This window comes from Lacerta agilis, chromosome 15, assembly GCF_009819535.1.
Source record: "Lacerta agilis isolate rLacAgi1 chromosome 15, rLacAgi1.pri, whole genome shotgun sequence".
Lineage (NCBI taxonomy): Eukaryota > Metazoa > Chordata > Lepidosauria > Squamata > Lacertidae > Lacerta > Lacerta agilis.
Genome location: NC_046326.1, coordinates 18,023,730 through 18,049,926, shown reverse-complemented (window position 1 = coordinate 18,049,926; position 26,197 = coordinate 18,023,730). Strand labels below are relative to the sequence as shown.

The following is a 26,197-nucleotide window of genomic DNA, read 5'->3' as shown; positions in this document are numbered from 1 at the left end:
AGGACAGAGCAACCCTGGGGTGGGACAGACAAAGCTCTGCAATGGGAACATCTACACAATCTATATTATAGAGGTGACTGATTTCTGTGGAATAAGAGCCTCTTTTTTTTTTTTTGACCACCCCACATCTCTCTTCAGTTCTCTAAAAGTTTTCAATAAGTGAGGCATTAAGAAGTACTTTATGGGTTTCTTAACCTGCAGTAATGTTATGCAGTGATGACCATAAATGAGCAGGTGTTGTATTTGGAAGAGAGTGTTGGGGAACGGCCAAAATGGACACCACACACACACACACACACACACACACACACAAAGAATATTGAGGGGAAAACCCTCAGGAACCCACCCACTCCATACAAAACACAGAGACAACTGAGTATACTTTGTGGGCACAAAATACTAACCTGACTGTTAGAGTGGGGCAGCAGGGAGATGAAATGGAGTTACTGGAAACCGAAATTGGAGCTTTCCTCTGAACACCACAGTATTTTGTTGCACACACCCACACCCTAGATTTCTGTAGTCTTGCAACAGTCTTTGCATATTTGTTTTCTGAAGGCTTCATACTACAGCCAAATTTGGGTTGGTGGATACTGGCCTAAGGAGTTCCCTCCAACCTCCGGAATGGAGCTGATGTGACTCCTGCTTTTCCAAAGAGGCAGACAAGGAATTCCCACCTGAAGAATGAAAAACTGTTGGAGTATTCAATCAACATTTCCCCAATATTCTGTTTATTTATTACATTTTTTTTCCTTCCAAGGAGTTCAGGACCTTGTTCACTTCTCCCCCAACTTTCCTTTCTGTTTTATCCTTACAACTATCCTCTGAGGGAACTCTAGACATACTTCTGAACTATGCAATTAAAGTAATGTCTAGTTTGACCCTGAGATAGGTTCGTCTGAAGGAGAGGAACTGCCCCAAGATCACCCAGGGAACTTCCGGGATCTCCTCAGCCCAGTCCTTTAACCACTATGGCTCTCTTTATTTTATAAATCCTTGGCGTAAATGTTCTTCAGCCCTTGCCTTTTTGTCATCAGGCTCTCTTTCCCCCCTTCCTCGCCTTTTTATTTTCCTTCGTAATTTATCTTCACACCAGGCTTTACCTTTACATGTCCGATCTATCCTTCGTGTTTCCATAGCAACCCAGCATCATACTGAATCTGAAAACACAGAGCCAGCCCGTGAGTAGCAGAAAGGCTTTCCTCCCCTCTTCCCTTCTCTCGCCCACACCCCTCAGACATGTTTACAAAACAGTATGGTGTGCAATAGAGTGCACGGCCAGGAGCCATTAATATGCCACGCCCCACTATGTGATGGGCACACTCCAGCATGAATGAGTGTGAGTAAGAAAAGATGTGGCGCCCTCATCCCTGCACAGTTCCCTTCCCCCCAGGTGGTGTTGCAGATTGTATGCTGGTGTTTTGCGATCTATGTTTTTAACGTTGTCGGGAATTAACACCTATTTCATCTGAATATTTAGCTGGGCTTCCCCTTTAACTCCCTCTTTATTAACATCCTGTTGAGCTTGCTCCCTCGTTTTAGAGGTGAAAAACTAGATTAGGCTTAATTAAAACAGAGCAGGGTAAATTTAAGAAGCCTTCAAAAAGGAAATAAAATGCCCAACGAGATCTGTTGTTTCTCTGAGCCCCTGAAGCCTACAGCTGTGATCTTGTGTGTGATTATCCAAAATTTCTCTCTATTTGATGACATGGAACCCTCAATTAAAAACTGCCCTAGTCTACTGGCAGGTCCCAGTGAAACAACATCGAGTATTGACATTGGATATAGCCTGGACACGGGTAGCACTGTGGTCTAAACCACTGAGCCTAGGGCTTGCCAATCAAAGGTCGGTGGTTTGAATCCCCGCGATGGGGTGAGCTCCCGTTGTTCGGTCCCAGCTCCTGCCCACCTAGCAGTTTGAAAGCACGTCAAAGTGCAAGTAGATAAATAGGTACCACTCCACTGGGAAGGAAACGGTGTTTCCGTGCGCTGCTCTGCTTCGCTGGCCACATGACCCGGAAGCTGTCTGCGGACAAGCGGCGGCTCCCTCAGCCTATAGAGCGAGATGAGCGTCGCAACCCCAGTCTTCCGTGACTGGACTTAGCGGTCAGGGGTACCTTTACCTTTACCTATTACCTATTTTTTATTATTATTAATATAGGATAACTTCTTAACAGTTCTTTTCTTGGGATTTTGCCCTTCTCATATCCTATTAAGCCTCAATACGCATCATGACCAATATATGAAAATGGCCACTGAAGGAGATTCAAATAAAATTCCAGTTTCTTGCTGTAAGTTGCATTCTGTGGTTTGTAAATTAGCATTCCTCAGAGGGAGTTGCGGGGAACCTGAGGACGTGGCATGAAATGTGGTTCCTCTAAATTATTTAAACATCTACGGCAAATACATCCTTTGGACTCAAAGGGATGGAGTGGTTGCATTTGATAAAATGTACACCTGTTAAAAACCTCTGCCTTGTGACATCTTTGAGGTGAGCATGACTAACTGCATAATAATTCTGAGCTTGATTTGAGTTCCAGTTAACACACAATTTGCCACTGGGTGTCTTTGCAGACATGGTGGGTTTGCTTACAGTTTATCTACGGGTCCCAAAATTAGAATATTTAAAATCTGCACAGTTTGTTTTTTTCATGGCTTGAAGAGGGGTTGGGGCATACTGATGTCACCAGAACTTTACGTCATGGTGTCAAATTACTGTGTGGAATACCTTGTCATCTCCCACAGAACTGAGTTAGTAATAGCCTACCCTTCCAGTGAACCATGCACATAACCCCAGTTGCCCCACTGCTTCAAAGCAGGTGGGGCTTCTTATTGTAAAGAAGCCTTGGCCTTCGATAGAGTTTTTTGCTTTGTATTTTTCCCAGCACAGCAAAATACTTGAGTCTTGTGAATATGGGTTTGTCCTTCCCAGTGGGAAGCAGGGAAAGTTCCAGTTCTGCAGCTGTAAGGAGGTGGTCTTTACATATTAGGAAAGAAGGGGTGGGAGGGAGGCCGCTTGGCATGTCACACCAATCTTTAAAATGCATTGATTTGGGGTTTGGATCAGGACAAGTGTGCCTATCCACAAATGAGCACCATCTTAAAGCTTTTCTGAACTAAAATTGACATTCCTTTAAAAAAAAACTGTTTAAGTATGTAGTCACAGGGATACAGAACTTGTTGCTCAGACATCATTGAACTCCAGGTTCCAGTATTCTTGACCAGTGGCCATGCTTGCTGGACTGATGGGAGCTGGAGTCCATCAATATCTGGATGGCCATATGTTCCCCAACCCTGGTTTAAGAACTGTTGATTTCATCCCCCCCCCCCCCAAGGTTCTCATTTTTCTAGTCTTAAGTACCACTTTGCTTGGTTGGTTGGTTAATTAGTTATAAATCCCAATGAAAATTCATCAGCATTTTAGTGCATATTTCTACCAAAATACATATTTTTGCAAGCAATTTCTTCTCATATGCATTTTTGTGCATTATTTTCACCAACATATGTATTTTTATGTGCACTTTCCCCTTGCATACACATTTTGGGATTGGTAACTACACCCCAAAAATCAGAGAAGGGCAAATTTTGCAGGATAGCTACATTTCTGTTTGCATATAGTTTGGGGATGTGTGAATTGGGTACAGGCATCCATTAAAATGTACACGAAACTGAATTACTCTGATATATTTCATTAGGCAAGCACTGGACAAACATGTATTCACAAGACTTCATTTTCTTACTGCCCTCATTTCTAAAGGGACTTAGGACAATTTTCAACATCAGTAATTTTTTTAAGGTGCTAAAAAACTTACTTTTTGCCATTCCTGTCCAAACAAAATGGTGTTGGACTAAAGACAAAGACGGTCTTCTTCCAGGAATGATTTCTTTATTTGGAGGGTAGTGGAAAGGGGAAAGCTTTTTACCTTATAAAGCCACTGTGCTTGAGTGGCTCAGGTATAAAGAATTTAAAAATAAAACAGTAGTTTAGTAAATGTCTTTTGTTAAAGGGTGTCTCATCTCAACTGTCAACCTACATGAGATGCTGGTCAGCAGGCTCCCTACTGGCTCCCCAGATAGCCTGATCTGCCTGGGCTAACAATCTCAACATTCTGGTGTCATGTGTTGATGGTAGTCCATTCCCATCACCAGTCTAGCCACAGCATTCTGCGCCAGCTGAGCCTTCCTGTCTAGACCCAGGGGCAGCCCCACATAGAGGGCATTGCAGTAATCCAGTCCTGACATTACCAGTGCATGGACTACTGTGGTTAGCTTGTCCTTATCCAGACCACCTGTGCCTCAAGTTGAAGAGGGTTTCAAGAGTCACTCCAAACGACATACCTGCTTATTCAAAGAAAGTTAAGTGCTGTTCAGGGCAAGCAGCTTGTTCATCTTCCAGATCAAGGAATGATCAACCCACAAAGCCTCTGTCTTCCTAGGATTCAGGTGAGGTTTAGTAGCCCACATCCAGACATTGGATCACTGAAGGTAGCTTGCCCTAAAACTCCCAATGAACATTCAAGATGGCTTGTTATACCTGTAGATGTTGAGTAGCACTAATAGCGCCCTGCAGGATCCCATAACATACTTGCCATGAGCCTGAAAAGGACTCTCCTAATGATCCTGCAAGTAGGAATGGAATTACTGTAGCACAGTGTCCCAGGTGCCCATCCCACAGAGCCAGTCCAGCCAGATACCATGGTCAATGAAATTGAAAGTCACAGAGAAGTTTCTGTCCTGGTAAAGGTCATCCATCAGCGTGGCCTGAACCCATATAGAAATTCCCATTTGACCTGGTGTAATCAAAGCACATTGGATAATCACCATTCTGCCAAGTGCCATCTTCAATACTAGCCCAAGATATTTTGGCACCTCAGATTTAAAACTCAGATGTCTAAAGCCTGAGGAGTTAAAGCCCCTTGAAATATAAGGACCCCATGAGCTGCCAGCTGAAGGGGCCAACCCTTGCAGTAAAAGCAGCCTTGACCAGTTCAAAAAGTATTGCTAGATGAAAGAGAGAGAGAAAGGAAAGAGTGAGGGCCTTTTTCAAGGTAATCCTTGTGGACCTTCCACAACTTGCTTAAACTTGTGTGATTTTTTCTTTTCTTTAGCGGTTCATTGCTCTGTCCCAGCTTCTACCAACCTAGCAGTTCGAAAGCATACCAGTGCAAGTAGATAAATAGGTACTGCTGCAGCGGGAAGGTAAACAGCGTTTCCATGCGCTCTGGCACTCATCACAGTCCTCCGTGAGCCAGAAGTGGTTTAGTCATGCTGGCCACACGACCTGGAAAGCTGTCTGTGGACAAACGCCGGTTCCCTCGGTCTGAAAGCGAGATGAGCGGCACAACCCCATAGTCACCTTTGACTGGACTTAACCATCCAGGGGTCCTTTACCTTTACCATTTTACCTTTACTATTTCACAGAGAATGAAAAGCAAAGAGGTGATGGATTATAGATAATACCAAATCTCTATGAAGGCACATGGCTTCTCATCTTGAGTAGCAATGTGTAATGTCCTGTTGGGCAACACCAAACAGCTTCTCTGTTTTCTACATTTCCATTTCCATCAAACCTGTTTAAACACAGTGCTTGTGTTACAAAAGCTCCATTAAAATGGAGCACAAGTAGGATTGGTGTTTCTTTTTAAACATCTGCCCTATTAACACCACCTTTTTGACTGCCTACAGAATGTGACAGCCCTCTAGATATTTGAAGATGGCTCTCATATCTCCTTTCATTCTCTCATTATCCAGGCTAAACATACTAGTTCCCTCATCTGTTCTTCATAATGCTTGGTTTCCAGATACCTGATCATTTTGGTTGTCCTTCTTTTGCACATGTTCCAGATTCTCAATATCCTTCTTAAATTGTGTCCAGAACTGGACACAGTACTCCAGGTGTGGTCTGATCAAGGCAGAATAGAGCAGTACTATTATTTCCTTTGACCTGCACACTATACTTCTGTTGATGCAGCTTAGAATAGCATTAACTTTTTTTGCTGCTGCACCACACTGTTGACTCATGTTAAGTGTGTGGTCTACTAAGACCCCTAGATCCTTTTCACATGTACTGCTGGTAAGCCAGGTGTCCCCCACCTTATATTTATGCAGCTGGTTATTGCTGCCTAAGTGTCAAACCTCACATTTGTCCCAATTGAAATTCGTTTTGTTAGTTTGGGCCGAGTTCTCCAATCAGTTAAGGTACCCCTCCCAGTTTGGTCTCATCTACAATTTGAATGAGAATCCCTCAATTTCTTCATCCAAGCTGTTTATAAAGATGTTGAACTACAACGGGCCCAGGACAGAACCCCATTGCTCCCCACACGTCACAAGGAAACATTAGTGAGTACCTTGGAGAGCTACTGACCTAGGTGGACCTATGATCTCCCAGCTTCCTATGTTCCTCATATGTTTCAGTGTGTGACTATGGGAGAAAGCAATTCAGTCTATTTCTGTTGCCTGCCCCAGTTCTTCAGAAAGAGGCATGCTATACATCTGAATCAATAAACATTAACATGATAGAGAGAGAGGCATGGGCGTAGCCAGGATTTTTGTTGGGGGGGGGGGAGGACTTTTGTTAGGGGAATAAGACCCAACATGATAGGTCAGTTAGTTAAGTATTTCTATTATTTTACTTCATGGGGGGGGGGCAGCTGCCTCTCGCTGCCCTCCCCTGGCTACGCCTATGAAGACAGGGAATATAAGCCAAATTCATCACAGTGCCCAAGAACTCAGGCAGCTGTTTCACTGTGCAGCTGGCTTTCAAATCTGCCAGGATGTTCAGCTTGCACAACAAATGCATTCCAGGTCTTTTGGTTGCCATGTGAGCTTGCTCATGTAGTGAAATGGTTATGTGACACCCACCCACACCCACACCCTTCAGGATTTTGTTCAACCCTCTCAGACTCTTCCTGTGTTAATTTGGCTGTTTCAGCTGGTCCTCGGCCAGTTTGTGCTGTAGACATGGACCTCATCTGAGCATGTGGTGTTTCTAAGCAACCTGTATTTATCTTACTCTCCTTACCTGGCTGTATCCACGGCAGCAGTCCTCAGACAAAGACTAATTTAATTGTGTTTTCTCTCCTTACCAAGAGATGTGTAGGTGGGTTTGCTTGTTTTGCTATTCTGTCCCTACAGGGAGGAGATTTCATCAATAGGAGACAGCAAGTTCCATTTGCAATAAATCCAAGAAGCTAACTTTTCTTTCCACAGTTTTCCTTCATGTGGGCGAGCTGTTTCTAAATAACACTACTTTCCCCTTTTTTCTGTTTTGTGTTCCTCCTTAGTGGTATTATGGATGCCAGTTTGTTTTCTATGAGAAAGGTTTCTCTTGACTCAATATATATATATTGTTTCTCTTCTTGACTTTAGTATTAATTAATATGCAACCCACAGTGTTGCCTAACCAACCAAATCTCTTGCTGTTGTAACTCAGTGTTTTCTCCTGTTTAATAATAATCTTGTGTTTGCAGGTTGGTGGGTTTTTCTTTCTTTTTTTCTTTTTTACTGTCTCCCCCAGTGTTTCAGTGGAGTGGCTAATTTAATTTTGTTTAGACTTTAATTTAATCTATGAATGTTGTTGATTCTTTTTGCCCATTGTTTACATCAGTTTTTAAATTTTTTTTGTATTTTTCATGTGACCTCCTCCACTTTCCTTTCAACCAAATCATGTGCGTGCGTATCATGTGACTTTGTCATGTGGCTTGCATGGTGCTGCTGATGTCGTCCACGCTGGTGAACAGAAGGTAAAAATTAAAACAACAACAAAACACAGCTTTGTTCTGATTGGTTGACAAGTTCTGCACAGGACAATAGATATATATATATATATATCCAAAAATACACTTTCCGCTCAGGAACTTCTAAATTTCCAATACTCAGAAATTTTCTTCTATAACCTTTTATTATTTATACAGCTTTGTTCAACACCTTCTATCTGCATGCAAAACCAACTAAAGTCCATCATGCCATCCTTTTACTGAGCTGGCAAGATAGCACAGCAGTCAGAAAGCTGGGCTGAATCATTTGCTTCCATTGATGCAAAGAGCCTATTTTGCATGTGACCTTTTTAGTGCACTGCTAAGCTTATTTTTATTTTATTAATTCAATTTATATACTGCCCTTTATTCTAAGATCCCAGAGTAGTGCACAACATTAAGAACAAAATTTACACAGCAAAATAATAAAAACAATACACAAAATACAGCATTAGAATAGAATAGAATAGAATAGAATAGAATAGAATAGAATAGAATAGAATAATAACAGTCCATCCACCACCCACCCTGCATTTAACAGGTCATAGATTATTTAATGGCCGAAGGCCTCAGTAAAGAGGAATGTTTTTGCCTGGTGCCTCTACTGGGAGACCAAGGAACATAACTGATGTAGATAGGATTGTACTTAATGCTGCCACTTTGCTAAATTGCCCCTACCGCATAAATCTCCCTCTCGTGTGTGGGAGACCTGAGTTGCTGCATTGATTCAAAGCCTCCAGTCAGTTCCACAGAGTAGATCTAGGCATTGTGCTTCAAAACTGCAACCCAGGGTCATTTTTACCTCCTTCCCCCATTATGCTTAAGCAGAGTGTGACATAATATGGAGAGAAGGGAGACTGTAGACTGACATGTCTGACAGTGCGGTCAGCTTCCCTGTGTTGAGTAAGCATCATCTCTAGTGCTGGCCATGCATCCAAGGGGTCTTGGATGTGACCATAGGATTCAGTTGTTCTTAATCTTCCTCCTAAGAGCACCTTAATCAATTAGCATAAATAAGAAGACGGAGGGGGGAAACAGCTTAGAAATTCATTCCCATCATGGAAAGAATTTAGAGGATGATTGTGTATGCGTATGTATTGTTTATCTGTGTGCACATATTTATATACACACACATGCATATAGGCAAAACCAAGTAGCAAGCTTTTTGCCTGGCACGTAACAATCCATGCAGTAGGAATAACGCCATGGTGTCTGGCATCTTGTGGGCTCCACTTGCTTCTCTACTAATTGAGCATATTTTGCAAGCCAGGAAGGGACTTTCACACCAGTACTAAAGCCATATTGAAGATACACCTAGAGGTTTTCTCCATAATCTGGAAGCAGATGATTTGGCCCTTGCGACATAAGGAAATAGGTTTACTTTCCTTCCACTGTAAGAGCTGATGGCAGCAACAAAGGAACGGATTTCCTAGAGCGATTCTTGCAATCTCACTTTTAACACTCCATGTGCTCCCTTCAAGGAGAGAGGAACAACCCCTGCATTTTTGCTTCCCAGGAGATAGATCATTTGGTAAACCCACCAAAGAGTTGAGCATTTCACCTTGTTTGACTCTCATGTCTTGGATTTTTCCTCTCCTTTACTGTGGGAAGCATTTAGACAGGGGTAAGCCACGAAAACTAACCCCAGTAACCTATCAGATGTTGCATGCATGGAGACAAGCCACTGGCCCTTTCTCCCTCTCCTTCCACAGATGTTTGGGCGACATCCACATGGAACTAACATCTAGCCATCTTGATTTTGCACAACCTTTCACCCCCCCCCACACCTGTGTCATTTATTTGTGAATTAACTTTAACCCACTCCCCCTTTTTCTTTTCCCACCTCATGTATTTCTCCACTTGTGATGGGCACCGGTAATGGTTAGAAACTGTGGCAAACCTTTTTGTCACAATTTTTCACCCATTTTACACAGTGGCCAAGGGAAAGAATTGGTGAAGTTGGGTGGCAAGAAATGAGAAGGGGGAAGGATGTTCATGTTCAGTGGAGATGGCCAAGGCTGTATGAACTATGTACCAGGTTGGAGAAGGCTGATTTTATGGAGGAGTCCTTCCACTTTTACTTAACTGAAGTAAGGTGGCAATTGATTTTACTGCCAAAACCCCACTACCACCCTTTTTGGGGTATGTTTTGACTGAAGAAGAGAAGGTTAAGGAAGACATGGAAGTTGAAGCAGACTTGTTTTCTGTTGCTCCAGAAGACATGATTAGAATCAGTGTGTGGAGATTGCAAGGAGTCAGATTTCAGTTATATGTTAGAAGGAAGTTCCTACTTGACAATGACAAACTGCCTCTGGAGGTTTGCTGAAGATACTCAATTAAGCACAGGCTGGATGACCACTTCTCATGAGCACTTTTAAGTTGCATCCTGTCTTGCAGATCCTGCCTTGAGCTTTGAGGTTGGACTTACCAAGGTTCAAAGTCCCAAATTTAATGATTCTGATTATCAGTTTTTACCACTCTCCCTCCAAAGATCTTAGGTTGGAATGCAAAGTTCATTCTCCCTCCTTTTTATTCTCATAACAACCCTATGAATTAGCTTGGACTTAGAAATAGTGACTGGCCCAAAGAGGGCACTGGAACCCAGATCTCCCTGATTTAAGTCCAACACTGTAATCACTACACCACTTAGTTTCCCTAAGTCCTTACCCTAAAAATTGTTTGTCTTTTCCTGCAGTCTATTAAGATCTCTTTTGAAATCTTAAGTCAGTATCCACCTCTGCCAGTTTTGACAAGGCAGCCATGTAGGCAGAGGGAATCTGGATCAGCTGCGCCACATTTTATGCAGCTGCTGCTGTATTCATTGAGGTCACAGCTACAAATGTATTTGTTGAGGTCACAGCTACAAATGTATTTGTTGAGGTCACAGCTACAAATGGTCTCCTATCCAGTTTCAGATAAAAGCAAATGATTAATTGCCTGTCCTAATGTACCTAGCTGACTTCATGCCATTGCACAAAAGGAAGCCTTTTGACTTCAGCCCTGAATATTCACTTAATTTTATTATCCTAAAGCGTAAGAGACCCACAGCAATTTGTTTATTTATAAGATTGTATATATACCACTTTTTGGTTCCCAGAAGAGGGTCCCCAAAGCAATTTACAATAAAAAACTGAAATATAATACTACCAGTTTAAAAAATATTAAATCCAAGCGCAGTATAGAACAACCACAGTTTGATTTGTAGGGGAGATAAAAGCTTCAAACCTAAAAGCTAGGTGGGAAAAATAACTTTAAAAATCTTGACAGCTCACCTAAAGTTGGAGGAAGAGGCCAACCAAATCTCTTTCAGGTAGAGTGCCCCAGCCTGTCTGGAATTATGAACAGAAGTACCTCACACCTCAAGAGTCTACTGCAGGATCCATTTGTGTTCCTAGAAGTTAACAGCCAACAGAATATACTCTGAAGGCACTGTGTAAATGGGCTACCCTTTACTCTCCCAGCTGTCATCTTGGCTTCCCAGCTCCTTTCTCTTTTCAGTTTCACGTGCATGTTCTGAGCATGATCTTTTGTATGAACTTTTTAATAACCAGACTTCTTTTTCTCTTCAGCTAGTGGCACTTAAGAGTTATGCTAAGATTATTGGTTGGTTCGGACAGAATATTCTTACTAAGGTTCAGCCAAACTTTTGAACTATTTAAAGCTTGGCCTAAATTGTGGGGGGTGGGGGGGTGGAGCAGCCTTTTTGGCCAAGCCCCTGTACTAATGTACTAAACATGTGAACTGTTATTTGTTTTTGCTGAAGCATCATAGTACTAATCTACATGAGTGTTTATGCCTGGATAATTACCTTTTTTTTCCTTTTTACAGCTTGGTGATGTGATTAAGCCAAAAATTCTGGCCAAATTGTGTACTTTGGGTTAGAAACATCAAACATGATATGGATGTGCCATATTGATGCCTAAACATTTCCTGCCATGAATCCACCCTCACTCACATTTATTCCTCCTCTGAAATGAGTGCAGCTCAGTTTTTTACACTATTCACTTACAAGTGCTAGCTATATTGAGAGCATGTTCCAGCTGGGGACCATAAGCTCCCTTCAGGGTAACAAATGGGCATGCATATATGACTAACAAAAAGCATGTTCTCATTCACAATGTAAAATGGAATTATCCAAACTCATTTCATGCATTTTTGCAGAAGTAAGTTCCACTGAGCTCTAGGACATGGATGGGGAACCTATCCACCCCCACCCATGTTGTTGGACTTCCATTCTCATCAGCCCTAGCCAACATGCCCAGTACTGTAGTAAGGGATGATGGGAGTTGCAGTCCTACAACATCTGAACTATAACTTCTGGGAGGCTGCAACCAGAGGGTTGTGCCAGTGCAACAGGTGTGTCTGAAGAATGTGAGGTGTCCAAGCCAGCAAGCACTATCTACTACCCCCAACAGAACCAGCTATAGCCTGAGAGAACTGTTGAGTCAGAGGCCACTTGAGACCTCTGTGTCTTAAGGCAGAGGCAAGGAAGCCCATCAAGCCTAGGGTGCCCTCATTCAGCCTGAGAGAGGATCACTGCTGCTCTATATTGATGCCATTTATTCATTTTAGTATTTTAAAATTGTGAACCACTTTGGGTTCCATGGCAGAAAGGCAGTATTTAAGGCAGTAAATAAAGAATAAGCCAGAACAACCCACAGGTTCACCATCCCTGCTGTAGATTGTAGCTGTATCTGCATCCCTTGTTCAGAGCATGGGTATTGTGCCGGTGTTGGGGGTGCAACTAGCTGGCACAACCCTGCTCACATGTTTACTGAATGCTTGAGTGCTATTGTTTGTTCCAGATTTCAATGGGTCTTCTTCAAGCATAGTCAAGTCCGGGTTAAGCTTCGTGTTTCTAACCCCAAATGCACAATTTTAGGATTTTAGCAGCTCACTGGTTTGCGAAACACAATTCTATAGAGAATAGGAGAGACCTACATTGTGTTTCTTTTGCATTATGATGATTCTGAGTTTGACTGATGCTAATTTCAGTTCATTTAAAACTCCTTTGGTGGCCCAAGGTCTGCCTGGGGGAAGGGCCCATAAGCTTTGCATGCAGAGAAAGGTCCAGGTTCCATCTCTGGAATGGATGGACTAATGTTCTAACTCATTCTAAGGCAGCTTCATCTGCTAATAAGCTTTGAGCAGTTTTCTAGAAGGAAGGGGCTTGCGATATATTGTACAGAGCCCTTGTGGAATTAAAACAGCAGCAAAGAACACATGAACTTAGAAGATAATTTCATAGCCAAAATCACTGAGAGTCTATCCAAGCTTTTGAGAGCTCTCTTGTAGAATTTATCAGAAAACCATTTTGCAATAAATGTGCTACAGGAAAAAGTTACTACAAGGTGAGTTACAGTACATTCTGGTAAATGTGCTGTGTGGTGACATAAAGGAGAAACTGGGTTGAGGAAGAAGCAACAGACATGCTTGAGCTCTTACTTTGTAGTAGAAACCTCACAAAGGTGTGCTGCTGCTGCTGGTGGGGGTGGTACTATAGAGCAAAGAGCTCTGAATCCCAGAACTCATGAGCATCGCTTGGAGATGACAGAAGCACATGACGAGTGATGCAAGTTTGGCCTCACTTCCAAGTGGTGGGAAAGCAATGCTACTACTGCGCTTGCATCAGTGGCCAGGTGGTTTCACAGCAGCTGCCACAGGTCAGCTGTGCACAAAACCAGTTTGGCACTAGCCTGTGCCACCTTCATAATACGGGCAATTATTTACCCAGCTCCGCAACAGGAAATCCCTCCTTGTTTATGGCCTTTAGGGGACAGGAGAGTCATAGTCTGCAAGGGCTGTTGGGGGAAAGGTAATTATTTCACTATCATCTCAATGCTTTTACAACACCCAGGAGAGGTAACCTGGTACACTGTCTCCCCCCAGCCTGTCAGAACTCATTTGTCCCCATTTAATTTGCACTGCAATGTAACTTCGTCTTCAAGCACTGTAACTGCTGAATTGCTTTGTGCTGTAATGGGATTTGCAAAACCTACAGCCTTCATTAGCAGCAGCAGCAGCAGCAGCAGTCAGAATAGTGTTTGGCCTAATTGACTATGGGGTTGGGGGCCAGCAAGGTAGTCAACACACTTTGTTCCTTTCAGTTAGAAAATAATTTTTTTGAGGCAGAAATCTAAGGACACTTCAATTTCCAGAAAACCCCAGTTCTTGATTGACAGATTTCAGAAAACAACTGCTCCACCTGATGATAGTTAGAATACTAGCCATACATTGTGTATTAGGAAACCTCCGTGAAGTACAATTAGCACTCACAACTTGAGCAAGCTGGGCATCTCATCAGGCCACTGCTTGAAACAGGATTAAATCTAGGTGAAATCTTTCTATGAAATCTACCATAGCTCTTCTTAATGTTCCTAAGCAACAAGAGGTTTCTAGATGATGCACTAATGTATCATGAGCTCTATTTTAATTTTATGGAAGTATTTATGTACCACCCACCCACATGAAATATCAGTGCCTCATGGCCATGGATTCTGCCCTTTTCCACACATTTAATGCAATTTGTGAAAGAGCCTTGAGTGGTCTCTTTGTGTCAATAGATCCTGCAGGGCAGAAAGACAAGCTGGCAGATATGGTTCCGCCCGCATGTAACATGTAAAGTCCTTAAGCTAGTGGCTACCAGTACATCTTGTGGCAGTGAGTTCAAGAAGTGGGCTGGATATTTTGGCAAGCTGTCTGTAGGCATGGCCTGTGTAAAAAAGCCAAAGGGGACCTTGAAGCCTTCCTGCGCATCCTCCTTTGAAGTGAAGGGCTCTCCAGTCAGATTGTCCCCAAAGACTGGCATGGCAACATATGCCGAGAAAGCCCAACCTATGAGTTTTGAAGTGACCCAGTACAAATTACACTTGGGGCCATGAATAATAAGAGGAACTAGGGAAAATGCATCGCATAGTAATATTTTTTTTGTTCATTTATTTTGACAGCGGTAATTTATTTCCCATTATTCCTGATAAGGCATCCTAATGGAATTGGAAATATATACAAGGCACACTTCACTAAAAGCACCAGAGCTTTAATCATACAAGTCCTCACTGTTGCTTCTGCTCGTCAATCATTATTGGAATGAGGGGTGGGGAGAGCAGGGGTATTTTTTTACCTTTCTTTTTTTGAAGAATGCACACATGCAGCCTGAGGGATGAATTAGGACACTTCCTAATCAAACCATTTTTGTTAGGTTATGCTCCAGAATGCATTAATGCAGAAGGAAATTCTCTCTCTCTCTCTCTCTCTCTCTCTCTCTCTCTCTCTCTCTCTCAAGACTTCAGCCGTCTCTACAGAGTTAGGACTGATTCAGTGTTTGGCTAGTGAGAAATGAAACATGACAAAAGTTATTTAAAATAATAATCATAATAAGGGTGCAGTTATAACCAGCAATAGTGTCCCACCTCTCTGCTATAGATAATCCTTAGGCATTTTGTATCTATTAAAAAAGAAAGAAAAAGACACCTGGGCTCCACACTTGCCCTAAACATGCAGCATCAGGGCTGCTGTGAAACTAATTTGACAAATTTCTTTGTCAGGTGAAAACCCATTAATTGACCCGCTGGATCAGACCAAACTTCAGTCTTCTCCAGTACACACCAGTCTCATCTTGGTCCCTAGTATCTACCCCTAAATATGTTGCTGGGCCCTCACCTTGTGAATTTCTCTTAATCCCCTTTTAAGAGCCTGCACTATTGGTCACCACAGCATTCTGTCTCAATGAGTTTCATAGGTAGATTATAGTCTTATAGATAAAGTTCCTCCACATACTGACTTGCTTCGTTGGCTGAGTGCTAGTATGCTGGTGGGGTTGGAGTGGGTAGAGAGAAACATTTATTGGGCTACTTTTCCTTTCTATATTTCTTTTGGTTGTGTAGTGTAGTAGAAATGAAGTACTTCTTATTGTCAATGGTTCCCCAGAATTTCCTGAGTGTCCTTGTTTACTTTTTCTGCCATCAGCAAACCTGCATCTGAAGATGAAGCAGTCTCGCTATCCAAGGAGCCCTATGCTTTCTGCATTGCACTTGAGCAAAAACTTAGCAACAGCTTTGTTATAATTACATCAGTCAGGCCCCTTCTTACCCAGCCAGTAGAATTTTCTTCAGATTGAGGATGAGGGAAGTTCTGTTCCCACATTCTGAATAGAATCAAAATGCTTCTTTTCCCTGAAAATACTACTGAGAGTAGAAAAGGAAGTTCTGGGAAGTCTTGGTCTTCTACCTTTGAATATGGAGGCTGTATTCAGCTACCATGCCAAACTGGTCTCTACGGGATTATCCTTCATGAATTTGTCTTAAGCTTTCAAAGAAGAACTATATAGATTAGTGGAGAATGTATCTGTTCTCAGCTGTTGGACCTTATTGTGGCATTGACTTAAATACGAGAATCTTGGAACTAACAGTAGGATATTGGCCATTGGGGCCAAATGCTTGGCAAGATGTCCTGCAGTTGACAAAAGGCAAAAGACATGATCCACCTTAAAGGTTGTTATGTGCAAGCCATGTCAAAAGTAACTTCAAACCGGCCTGGATTTACAAACTAGTACTTAACAGTTTGTTAACTAGTCTCAGGACCCTAATCTATAAAGAGTCTCTGGGTGAATTCTGAGATCCCAACAAAGGTTATTGAGGGCAAAGCCTTTGGTCCTGTTAAGCAGGTAAAGGATTAATTGTTCATCACCTCCTGGGAAACAGATCAATAACCACTACCCAAAGAAAGCAGCCTATTCACTCACCCTTCTGTTACTGTCATTTGCTCACTCAGTGGCTGTCAAAGGACCAAAATCCATGTCAGAGCAAGTTGCCTTCCAAAGAAGGGGGAGCACAAATCAGTTCCCATAGAAAAGATGGATTGCGGGAGCCTCTTAGTCAATTATGGATTTCACCTTCCTCCCTTGTGGCACAGTCAGCATGACAGGTGGCAAGAATGGCACTAAGGGAAATGAGGGAGAAAGGGCACTGGAAGTAACCAGGGAGGGGGGAGGGTGCCTGTCATTTTCTCAGGCCGTTTGCCTCTTAATGGAAGCATGATTGATTTGTTGCTGCTGTAGTGCCCGTGCTCCCCAGAACATGGATATTTGAAGGAAGGAAGGGCAAGGACATTTTAAAGGCAAAAGATGATATAAGGCAATACATGCCTTGTTATTGGCTTCCTTCTGTGCAAAACCTGCAAATATTGGCATCACGTTTATTTGGTACCAGGAGAGAAATGACCACCTTCCACTTTGCACCTTTAGGTACATGGTACTTTGAGGGCCCAAGCCATCTGCTTATTTGTTTTCAGAGGCAGTGGGGTTCCATGATTCATCCCAAACCTTGACCTAGATATGTTAGGGATGTGCTGAGCCCCCAGGAAATTCCCAGGCTTTAATCAAAACCCTGTTGCCTTGACAGTCTTCCGACATCCAAACCCCCTAATACACCTTAAGTTAGGGAAGGCATTTAGCAGCAACTCTAGAATAGAGAGCTCCATAGTCTCCTTCATTCTTTGACTTGGCCACACCCATGATGTAAGGGAAATGTTTTTGTATCATGGAGACCTTTCTCTTAATGCTTAATCGAAATGACCCTCCATAACTATAAACAGATTGAAGCTACCTTTTGATAATTTACTGTGTTTTGCCTTCTTATATTAACCTGAGAACAACTCTGCTGAATCAGGCCAAAGATCCATGTAGCCCAACATCTTGCTTCCCATGGTGCCAATCCAACTGCCCTAGTGGGAAGTCGCAAGCCAGAAGATGACAGCAATAGCTTTTTGTCTGCCCTGAGTCTGTTGCTCATTGGCTTCATTGAAAGATTCTGAATTCTAGTGTGATGTGAGAGGGAGAAAACAGCAGCAGCAGCAGCAACAGAGAGCAAGATGGAACCCTTGGTCCTTCTTTCTGACATTCTTCTAAATATTTGGAGTTGTCAGAATCTCATTGCCTGTGTGCTCACTTTTGTAGCCTTCATATAATCAAACTTACAGGACGTATCCTTTCCCTCCACATGTTATAATCAATTCTAGTTTTATTATTTGTTGGTTGTGTAGATGAGCCCATATTGTAAAGCCAAAAGAAGACAACAGGCTGAAGGCTGTGTGTGTGTGTGTTTGTAAAGGCTCATCCAGAGTTCCATGGCTTTTAGGCATGGATCCAAGAGGTTTTTTCTTTTGTCCCAACACTTTCCCTGGGAAAGCAGGCTGTTCACAGCTGAATTGGAGCAAACTTCAACCAGCTTTTCTGTGGATTGGGGTTTGCTCTGATTTAGCGGTAAATGGTAAGTTTTCCTGGGGAAAGTGTCAGGTCAAAAAAACAACAACCCAGCCCTCTCAAACCTGTGCCTAGAAGTCACAGACCAAATGGAAGAAATTGTGGAATGAAAGGGGTTCAGGTAGGTAGCCATGTTGGTCTGACTCAGTAGAAATAAATTAAAAAATTAAATGTCCAGTAGCACCTTAGAGACCAACTAAGTTTGTTCTGGGTATAAGCTTTGGTGTGCATGCACACTTCTTCAGATACAACACTTCTTCAGATGAGAGGGAGAGAGAGCACGACTGTTAAGAACGTGGCAGATAACAAGTCTTGGTTGGGTCAGATAGCTCTGCTCCTTTTTGTTAGTTCTAATGAGTAAGCAGCTGTGGGCAAGAAGCAATCCAGTCAAGGAGAAAGAATTTGCAGTAGGAATGGGGAGATTTTGGTTCATTCACATTTAAAAGCAAACCTACCTAATATGACATTCCCAAAACAACATGAAAAGCAATGCAAAGGCACCCTTCAAAATTTTCACATCTTCAAATTTTGCAATGTACGTCTCCAGCCAAGTAATGTGTACAAAATGTATATGCTAGGGTAAAGGGTGCGTAATAATGCATATATTAGTGAAAATAGCATTTATAATGCATTATATTAGGGGGAACTGTTGTAAAATGTATATTCAGCAAAATTGCATACAGAAATGTGTATATTAGAAATTTGCACTAAAATGCTGATGAACTTTCATGAGGCCTTTGTTGTCGTTTTTAAAAAAAGTTCAAGCTGATGTGGCGAACTGAACAGAAAACTAGAAAAATGAGAAACAACGAAACTGAAATTAACAGATAGGACCTTCTCTATTTTGAAGAGTACAATGTTATCCTAGCAAAGGATGGCTACAATCTGGGGTATAAGATAGGATTTTCGTACATCACTTCATGTGCTTACAGAAGCTGGTAAAGTGATTCATAAATTGTGTAAATAAATAAACAGCAGCAGGAGACAATGCTGTTTAGATGATGAGGTAGCTAAGCTGAAAAAAATCCAGGATGGTTGAGTAGGCCAGTTGGAGTGCTAAATGATCTGCCCATCATGGCGACTAGGTAAGAAGGACAGTTCTGCAGCTACCTAACTGCTTGCGACTGCCTTCCAAAAGAGTCAAAGAATCTGGGATAAGTTCCCCATAGGTTCTAAATCTGTGTAGAATCCTCGTTGAAAGCATTTAAGCATGTTAGTACTTAGTAGTTTGGCATTATGCACTCTGAATCTGCAGGTCCTCCCAGAAGGAACACAATAAATGTGTGCCGTAAAGCTGCAACCATTTTGAATTTCATGCTTGTGGGATTTCATTTATGCTTTCAGTAGTTAGTTGAGCCAATCATTTATCCTTGACAGGATGTTAAATGTGAAATGTACCATTTTTTTTGCAGGTGAGCCCAGCGCACCCAAGCTGGAAGGCCAGATGGGAGAAGATGGAAACTCCTTTAAAGTGAATCTCATCAAGCAAGATGATGGAGGCTCCCCCATTCGGCACTATCTCATCAAATACAGAGTTGTAAGTAAGACACTGGCATCTGAGCAAGCCCTGCGTAGTGTTTTATGAATTGTTTCCTGGGCTGTCAAGTGATTAAAAACATTTTTCATTCACTATGATTTCAGTCAATCTAAATTTGTATAAGTTTGCATATCATTCTGAAGCAGTTTTGCTTTTAGATGACACACACATGTGTCTTAGCAGGCACTTGCTGCCTGCAGTCTTTAGAAATAATTGTGTTAAAAACAGCATTGTTTTAGAACAAAAATCTTGCTTCTAAGCTAATCCAGGACACATCTTTATTCAATTAAAAGTTATTTCCTTGGTTCTTCTCACCCAAGGCCTAGCCAATATGGTGCCTTCCAGATGTTGTGGACTACAAATCCCATCAGCCCCAGCAAATGTGGCCAATCTTCTGGGATGATGGGAGCTGTAGCTCTCCCCATTTTGGGGCCTGAGCACCAATTTGGCTACCTCTAACAGCTTGGGGCCATGTTATTTGAAGGGTTGCTTTACCCCATATGTGCCTAATCGGCTGCTTTGATCTGGGGAACTACTTGCACTTCTACGAGGACCATATAATGTCCATTCAGATTCTTTGGAGAGTTGACCTTTCAGTGTAGCAGCACCTGTGCTTTGGAATTCCCTGCCTATTAACTTTACGCAGGCACCCTCACTATACTATTGCATATGCCTGCTAAAAACTGTTTCATTTCAGCATGCCTATCCAGGTATATAATTCAGTTACATGCGCTTGTTTTTAACATTTTGCTAATTATATCTGTATGTTATTCATAATTTTATGTTATTTTATATTTTAGAGGGTTTTTTATTAGGTGTTTTATAAGAGGAAGTAGCCAAAGCTTTCTGTTGATGTTATGGCATCACAGGAATGACAGTAATCACACCGCTCAAAGCTGGGGTTAACTCTTTATTAGCAGAAACACGATCTCTGAAGACTTGGTTGAGTGTCAGGCCTAATGAGCACAGCAGCTTATTCCCGGTGGTCTTACTCCATGAAACTCAGTTGCCGAGACTGAACGTCCCCACCTCCTCACAGCTGCCTGTCACCTCTCCAGGGCATTTCCCAAGCACTCAGAGACTGCACCTGCGTGCAGCCAACCTCTCCTCCGCCCTTTTTATGCCCCTTCTGGTTCTGGGAGACAAGTGGGGAAGGGAGCTTGCTGCAGCAGCAGGAGGAGGAGACACCCATGGCTCTGCATCAGCCCTGACTCGTCTCTATCTCTTATCCCAGGCATAGGCAAACTCGGCCCTCCAGATGTGTTGGGACTCAACTCCTATCATCCCTAGCTAACAGGGCCAGTGGTAAGCGATGATGGGAATTGTAGTTGCAAAACATCTGGAGGGCCGAGTTTGCCTATGCCTGTCTTAGCCTCTCTCTTACCACCCTCCTGCTTCAGTTTCTGCCCCTGATTCTGGACTTCTCTCTGTCACCAACTCTCAGCTCACTAAGCCCTGTTACCTCTTCCCAGTCTTCTCCCTCTGGCCACTCATTGTTGTCTCACCCCAGGCTCTGAGCCTTGTTCCCTTGGTGGTTCCCCAGCTAGTTCCTCCCATTGTACCTCTATGTCCAACCAGCCCACGACATAAGCGGGTTGTTGGTATGTGTTGTACAACTCAGTTTACAGTCTAATGTGTTTTTGTTTATATTTTTGTATGTGGTGGGGAAGAGGCAGGATGACCAGGCCTGATCCCTGCACCAGCTGCAATATGACACAGTCAAGCCTGATACAGTCGCTTGCCAGCAGTGAGACTGGCTTTGGGTCCAGCAGAACCTCAGCCAGGCTCAGCCCCACCTCCTCCCCAGCTTTGGGTCATTTTGGATCTTTCTGCTGGCAAGCAAGCCCCATTGCAGCGGGCTTTCAGTGAGTGCAGGGTTGAGCTTACCTTGTCTTTTCAAAGTGGCTTAAGGTAGTGTTTCTTCTTCTTCCAATTAAACATTTCTCCAGTGTTCTGTAGCCTCCTTGACTGCCAGTGGTTCATGATACGTGGGATGGGGAGATGTCTCCCCATTTCCCTGTGCTTACAGGAGAACACTGCCAAGAACGTTGTGGGTTTTCAGAAAGTATAGTTACCCGAGGGGGCTGTTGAATGCAGACCCCCAAAACAGTGACCTATACACTGAAACGGGACCCACAAAACTCCTCTGCCATCTCAAAAGGGAGGTAAGCACAAGACAAACCCAGCACACCACCTGTGAAAATTTCAAAAAGTTTCATTTCCCCTTTTGTGACTTTTAGACATATTTTCTTTTCTCGTTAATGGGTGGAAAATGGTAAAAAGACCCTCTCCCCACTAAAAAAAGACAGAATCATTTTTCAGCCAATCAGAAGCTACAAGGCATCTTCCTAGGCTCCTTTAATTCCTACCACTTGTGTGCCAAAGGCATTACTTTAGGGCAGAGAGGAGAGGAGGCAAGAAACCGTTTTTCTGGATTTAGATGTTCTTTCATGTTCAGAAATCATAGCCTTGTCTAAACAGCAGCTCACTGCTAAACTGTCCTCCCTGCCTTTTCTATCCATTTCCCCAACCCACGCTGCATTTCTGCAGAAGCATTCCGCTGAATGGAAACCTGAGATGCGTCTTCCTTCAAGCAGTGACCATGTCATACTCAAGGCTCTGGACTGGAATGCTGAATACGAGGTCTATGTGATTGCGGAGAACCAACAAGGGAAATCCAAGCCTGCGCATTATGCCTTCAGGACTTCAGCGCAGCCAACCATCATCCCAGGTATGGCAGCAACCAGCTTCCCGCCTTTGTTTTCTGCTTGGAATTAATGCAACAGCACCACATCCTTTAATGTGCTTGAGTTTTTTAAAAACCAAAAAACACCAAAATCCTCAGCGACTTGCTTGCTTACAGCCATTCTCATAACCGGTTACCCATCTAAAGCTTTATTACTCAGCCTTGGACATACCAAACACGATAGGTTGATCCATAGTACAGTGCAACTGATTTAACCATTTCCCCTGCTCGCCAAGTCCATGAAGTGGATGTTCTTTGTAGCTCATGGCACTCAGGTGAGAATCTTCAAAGCCATAATCAAGGCAAAGGGCAAAATCCAGGTCCCTTGCCATTGTTTCTGGCAATGTACTTCTCCTTTCCTCCAATGGCCAGTGCTGTGAAGCACGGCTGGGAGACTTGTAAACCTTCAGATGTTGCTGGACTACAACACCCATGATCCATGCCCACTGGCCATGCTGGCTAAGTCTGATGGAAGCTGGAGTTGCAGCAACATGGGGAGGACCAACAACAGCAAGGAGCATTGACTGCCATTAAAATGTACCTGTGGATTTTTCACCCCTTCATACCACAGGAGCATCTCTGACATTGAAGCTTAAGCAGATGAGATGGTCAAGAAGTGTGAGCTTTTCTCCTTAGTTCTCACATGCAATTTTTTGCTTTCTTTCATATTGGCTATTTCCCAAGATATATCCAAAGAAGATGCAACCTTAATATTCAAAGAAAGCGTTCTAGCTTGATTTTTTTCCACACAGAGGTGTATTTACACAAATGAGAAACCACAGATCTGTAGTAAATAAGGCACTTTATGGTATTATTAAAAATCAAAAGCGTAACTCAATCTTTCTAATGCATACCATATATCAGGCATGGCCAAACTTGGCTCTCCAGCTGTTTTGGGACTACCAACTCCCATCATCCCTAGCTAACAGGACCTGTGGTCAGGGATGATGGGAATTGTAGTCCCAAAACAGCTAGAGGACCAAGTTTGGCCATGCCTGCCATATATCAAGCCAGTAGTGCCTGGAGGAAAAGTTAGCAGCTTTGGAGCAGCTGAAGAAGGCCTTGGCAGGGGTGGTTAACCTGTACCCCCCCCCCGATGTTACTGGATTATAACTCCTATCCTTTCTTACTGGCCATGCTAGTTGGGGCTGATGGAATCTTAACATTTCTACAGTCACAAGTTAACCACCCCTGCTTAAAATGTCAATCACAGGGAAAGCCAACCTTAGGGATTAGCAAAAACTCTGGTGACACTTGATATTAAGTACCATTGTGACCATGAAATTGTTCACCTCTACAGAACTCTTGCTATTTTAGACCTTGAACAAATAGTGTCTCAAAAATAACTGTTTTGGCACATTGAGATATTGATTGCACAGCAAATGCAGAACACCGAGTCCACGGGCAGAGCAGCTGCCTGAATGTTGGGCTATGAACATGCTGCTGTTATTTGGAAAGTGATGTAGTGAGCCGTGGACTCAGAGCAGAAGGAGGAAAATCACTCATTCACTTGCCACACACCTCTTAGCCTAAGCTTTCTATACTTGGTAATAAGAAAAAAATTAAAATTCATCATTTCTTGCCAAGGCAGCTTTATCACACATTGTGCCAAGAAGAACTGAACCTCATGACGCAAATTAAAGACCATGTTTATATTTGGCTTCGTTTGCTTAATCCATTTTGTGTTGGCTCATGAAGGTAACGGGCAAAAGAGGAAAACATTTTAGGAGCTAGAAATAGATTTATACTAAGCATGACATATTTGGGAGGCGCAAAATCCTTCCGGAGGGTCACATGTCTGCAGCAGGCAAGTGCAAGGTATACTAGAATCAGTGAAGTATCCCTTGAATTTATAAACTGCTGCTAGAAACATGTCCCCAAGGAGGATTCCCCACCCACAAAAAATCCCATTTTGCCTGGAATACATCTATATTTACTCTTTTTTGCCTATCAGTGATGTTCCCCCAATTTTTGTGGTGTACTTTACTTATGAGCAACAAACTAGAGAGAAGGCTAAAGATTTCACCCCCTGTTCATGGCAAGCCCTGTGCGGTATTTCTGCCTCCATGCATATAGCTCCATTTTGGGTAAGGGTGATGGAGACACCTTGGAGAAGAAGGCTTTACTTGGGCTTATGGTAATCTCTGCATTTTGCCTTTTCTCCTCTTACTTTTGGAAGGGTTGAGGTGGACACCCAATGTCATTTGCCAGCTAAAGATTACGCCTAACTAAGCAGGGACACTCAGTAACATACTAAGCTGACTGATGTTCTCGTTTGCCACGCCAGCATCTCTAATGTTCCACACCATCAACTCTTTGAAGGACAAATTTCATGGCCAGAGCTGTAACAAATTCTGGGTTAGGGCAGTGGTGGTGTTTGGTTCTCAAGCGCGTTTTCCAATTCAAATTTTTTGCAAGAATTTGAATTTATATCTTCCTGGTTTGACTTCCCCTTCCCCACCCCAGCCCCAAAACATTCCAAATTATTGTTGGATCCAGATCACTAAAAGAAAAAGAAAAAAAAGGTATTAAAAAAGGGAATTGAATTGGCTGATTGAGATTTGGCATTAACACCATAAAATTGAGTCACAGAACTGGCAGCCAAATTTCAAAGTTCAAGTCTGAAATTTAAGCATTTGGCTTTCTGGCTGGAAAATTCTTTCAGAATTTTGCAAAAAAAAAAAAAAAAAAAGAATCCATTTCAGCTCCATTTTATAACCTGTTTTAAGTTCAAATGGAAAGTGTGACAGTTTACAAAATAGGGGTGAAAAGCAGTTGGTAGCCCTTAGGATTAGCAGAGGTGCCCAAGAAATTATCAGCTGGGAGGGACCAGAGAAGACTGGACTCTTCTTCCCTTTAATGGAGTGTGAGGCACTGCTGCCATTGTGTGGTTTATTTAGCTCTGGTGTGGTGTAGAAGGTGCTATACAGAATGTGGCAAGACCATTCTCTGCCCAGAGGATTTGTAGTCAACATTATGCCGACACAATTGGCACATGGGGTAGGAAGTCCAGGACTGGCAGTGAGGTGAGGGGTGGGGGAAAGCATGGCAATTCTTGCTGGGAGTAATGGGTAAAAGGTAAAGGTACCCCTGACCTTTAGGTCCAGTCGTGTCCGACTGGGGTTGCGGTGCTCATCTCGCGTTACTGGCCGAGAGAGCCAGCGTACAGCTTCTGGGTCATGTGGCCAGCATGACTAAGCTGCTTCTGGCAAACCAGAGCAGCGCATGGAAACTCCGTTTACCTTCCCGCTGAAGCGGTACCTATTTATCTACTTGCACTTTGACATGCTTTCGAACTGCTAGGTGGGCAGGAACAGGGACCGAGCAACGGAAGCTCACCCTGTCGTGGGGATTTGAACCTCTGACCTTCTGATCAGCAAGCCCTAGGCTCTGTGGTTTAACCCACAGCATCACCCGCGTCCCTTGGGACTAATGGGAGTTATACCCTAAAACTCCTAGAGGGCACCAAATTGGCAAAGGCTGGTTTGTTTCAACTCCCTCCTTGTTCAGTGTTCAGCACGTACTGTCGGCCACATTCTGTATTCTTAAATGGGAGCAGCTTGTTAGAAGTTTGTTGTCCAGGTAAGATCTGAGATCCAAGTGGTTATTGGGAGACGAGCTGCGATCTCTTCCCCAGTATTTCTGGATGTTGTGGGTGTTTTTATTGTCAGCGAGGATTCCCTGGGGCAGCAGCTCATGGAGTTCTACCCAAGGACTGTTAGGAAGGCAGAGGCAATTCCCAAAGTTGAGGCGAGTTTCTTGGGCACACTGGGCATTAGGTAGAAGTGGGTTTGTTTATTCTTGCCTTGAAAATCCCCATTGGAAAGTGTTCCTTGGCCAAATACTGCCAGCTCATTCCCTTGTCCTCCAAGCATCCTCTGTCACAGTGTTGATTTCCGTCT

At 43.0% G+C, this 26,197-nt stretch overlaps 1 protein-coding gene across 9 annotated transcripts in view; it reads left to right on the top strand.

Moving 5' to 3' along the window:
- NCAM1 (neural cell adhesion molecule 1) overlaps window positions 1-26,197 on the top strand; it is a 212,524-nt gene that overhangs the window by 169,937 nt on the left and 16,390 nt on the right. For 4 of the 9 annotated variants that reach the window (XM_033171458.1, XM_033171459.1, XM_033171462.1 and 1 more), the window contains 2 exons: window positions 19,425-19,549; window positions 22,100-22,280. In XM_033171458.1, the coding sequence (XP_033027349.1) occupies window positions 19,425-19,549; window positions 22,100-22,280 (306 nt within the window). Of the gene's footprint in view, window positions 1-1,139; window positions 1,182-7,739; window positions 7,743-19,424; window positions 19,550-22,099; window positions 22,281-26,197 lie in introns of all 9 variants that reach the window. The other 5 variants (XM_033171454.1, XM_033171455.1, XM_033171460.1 and 2 more) reach the window with 2 other exon arrangements.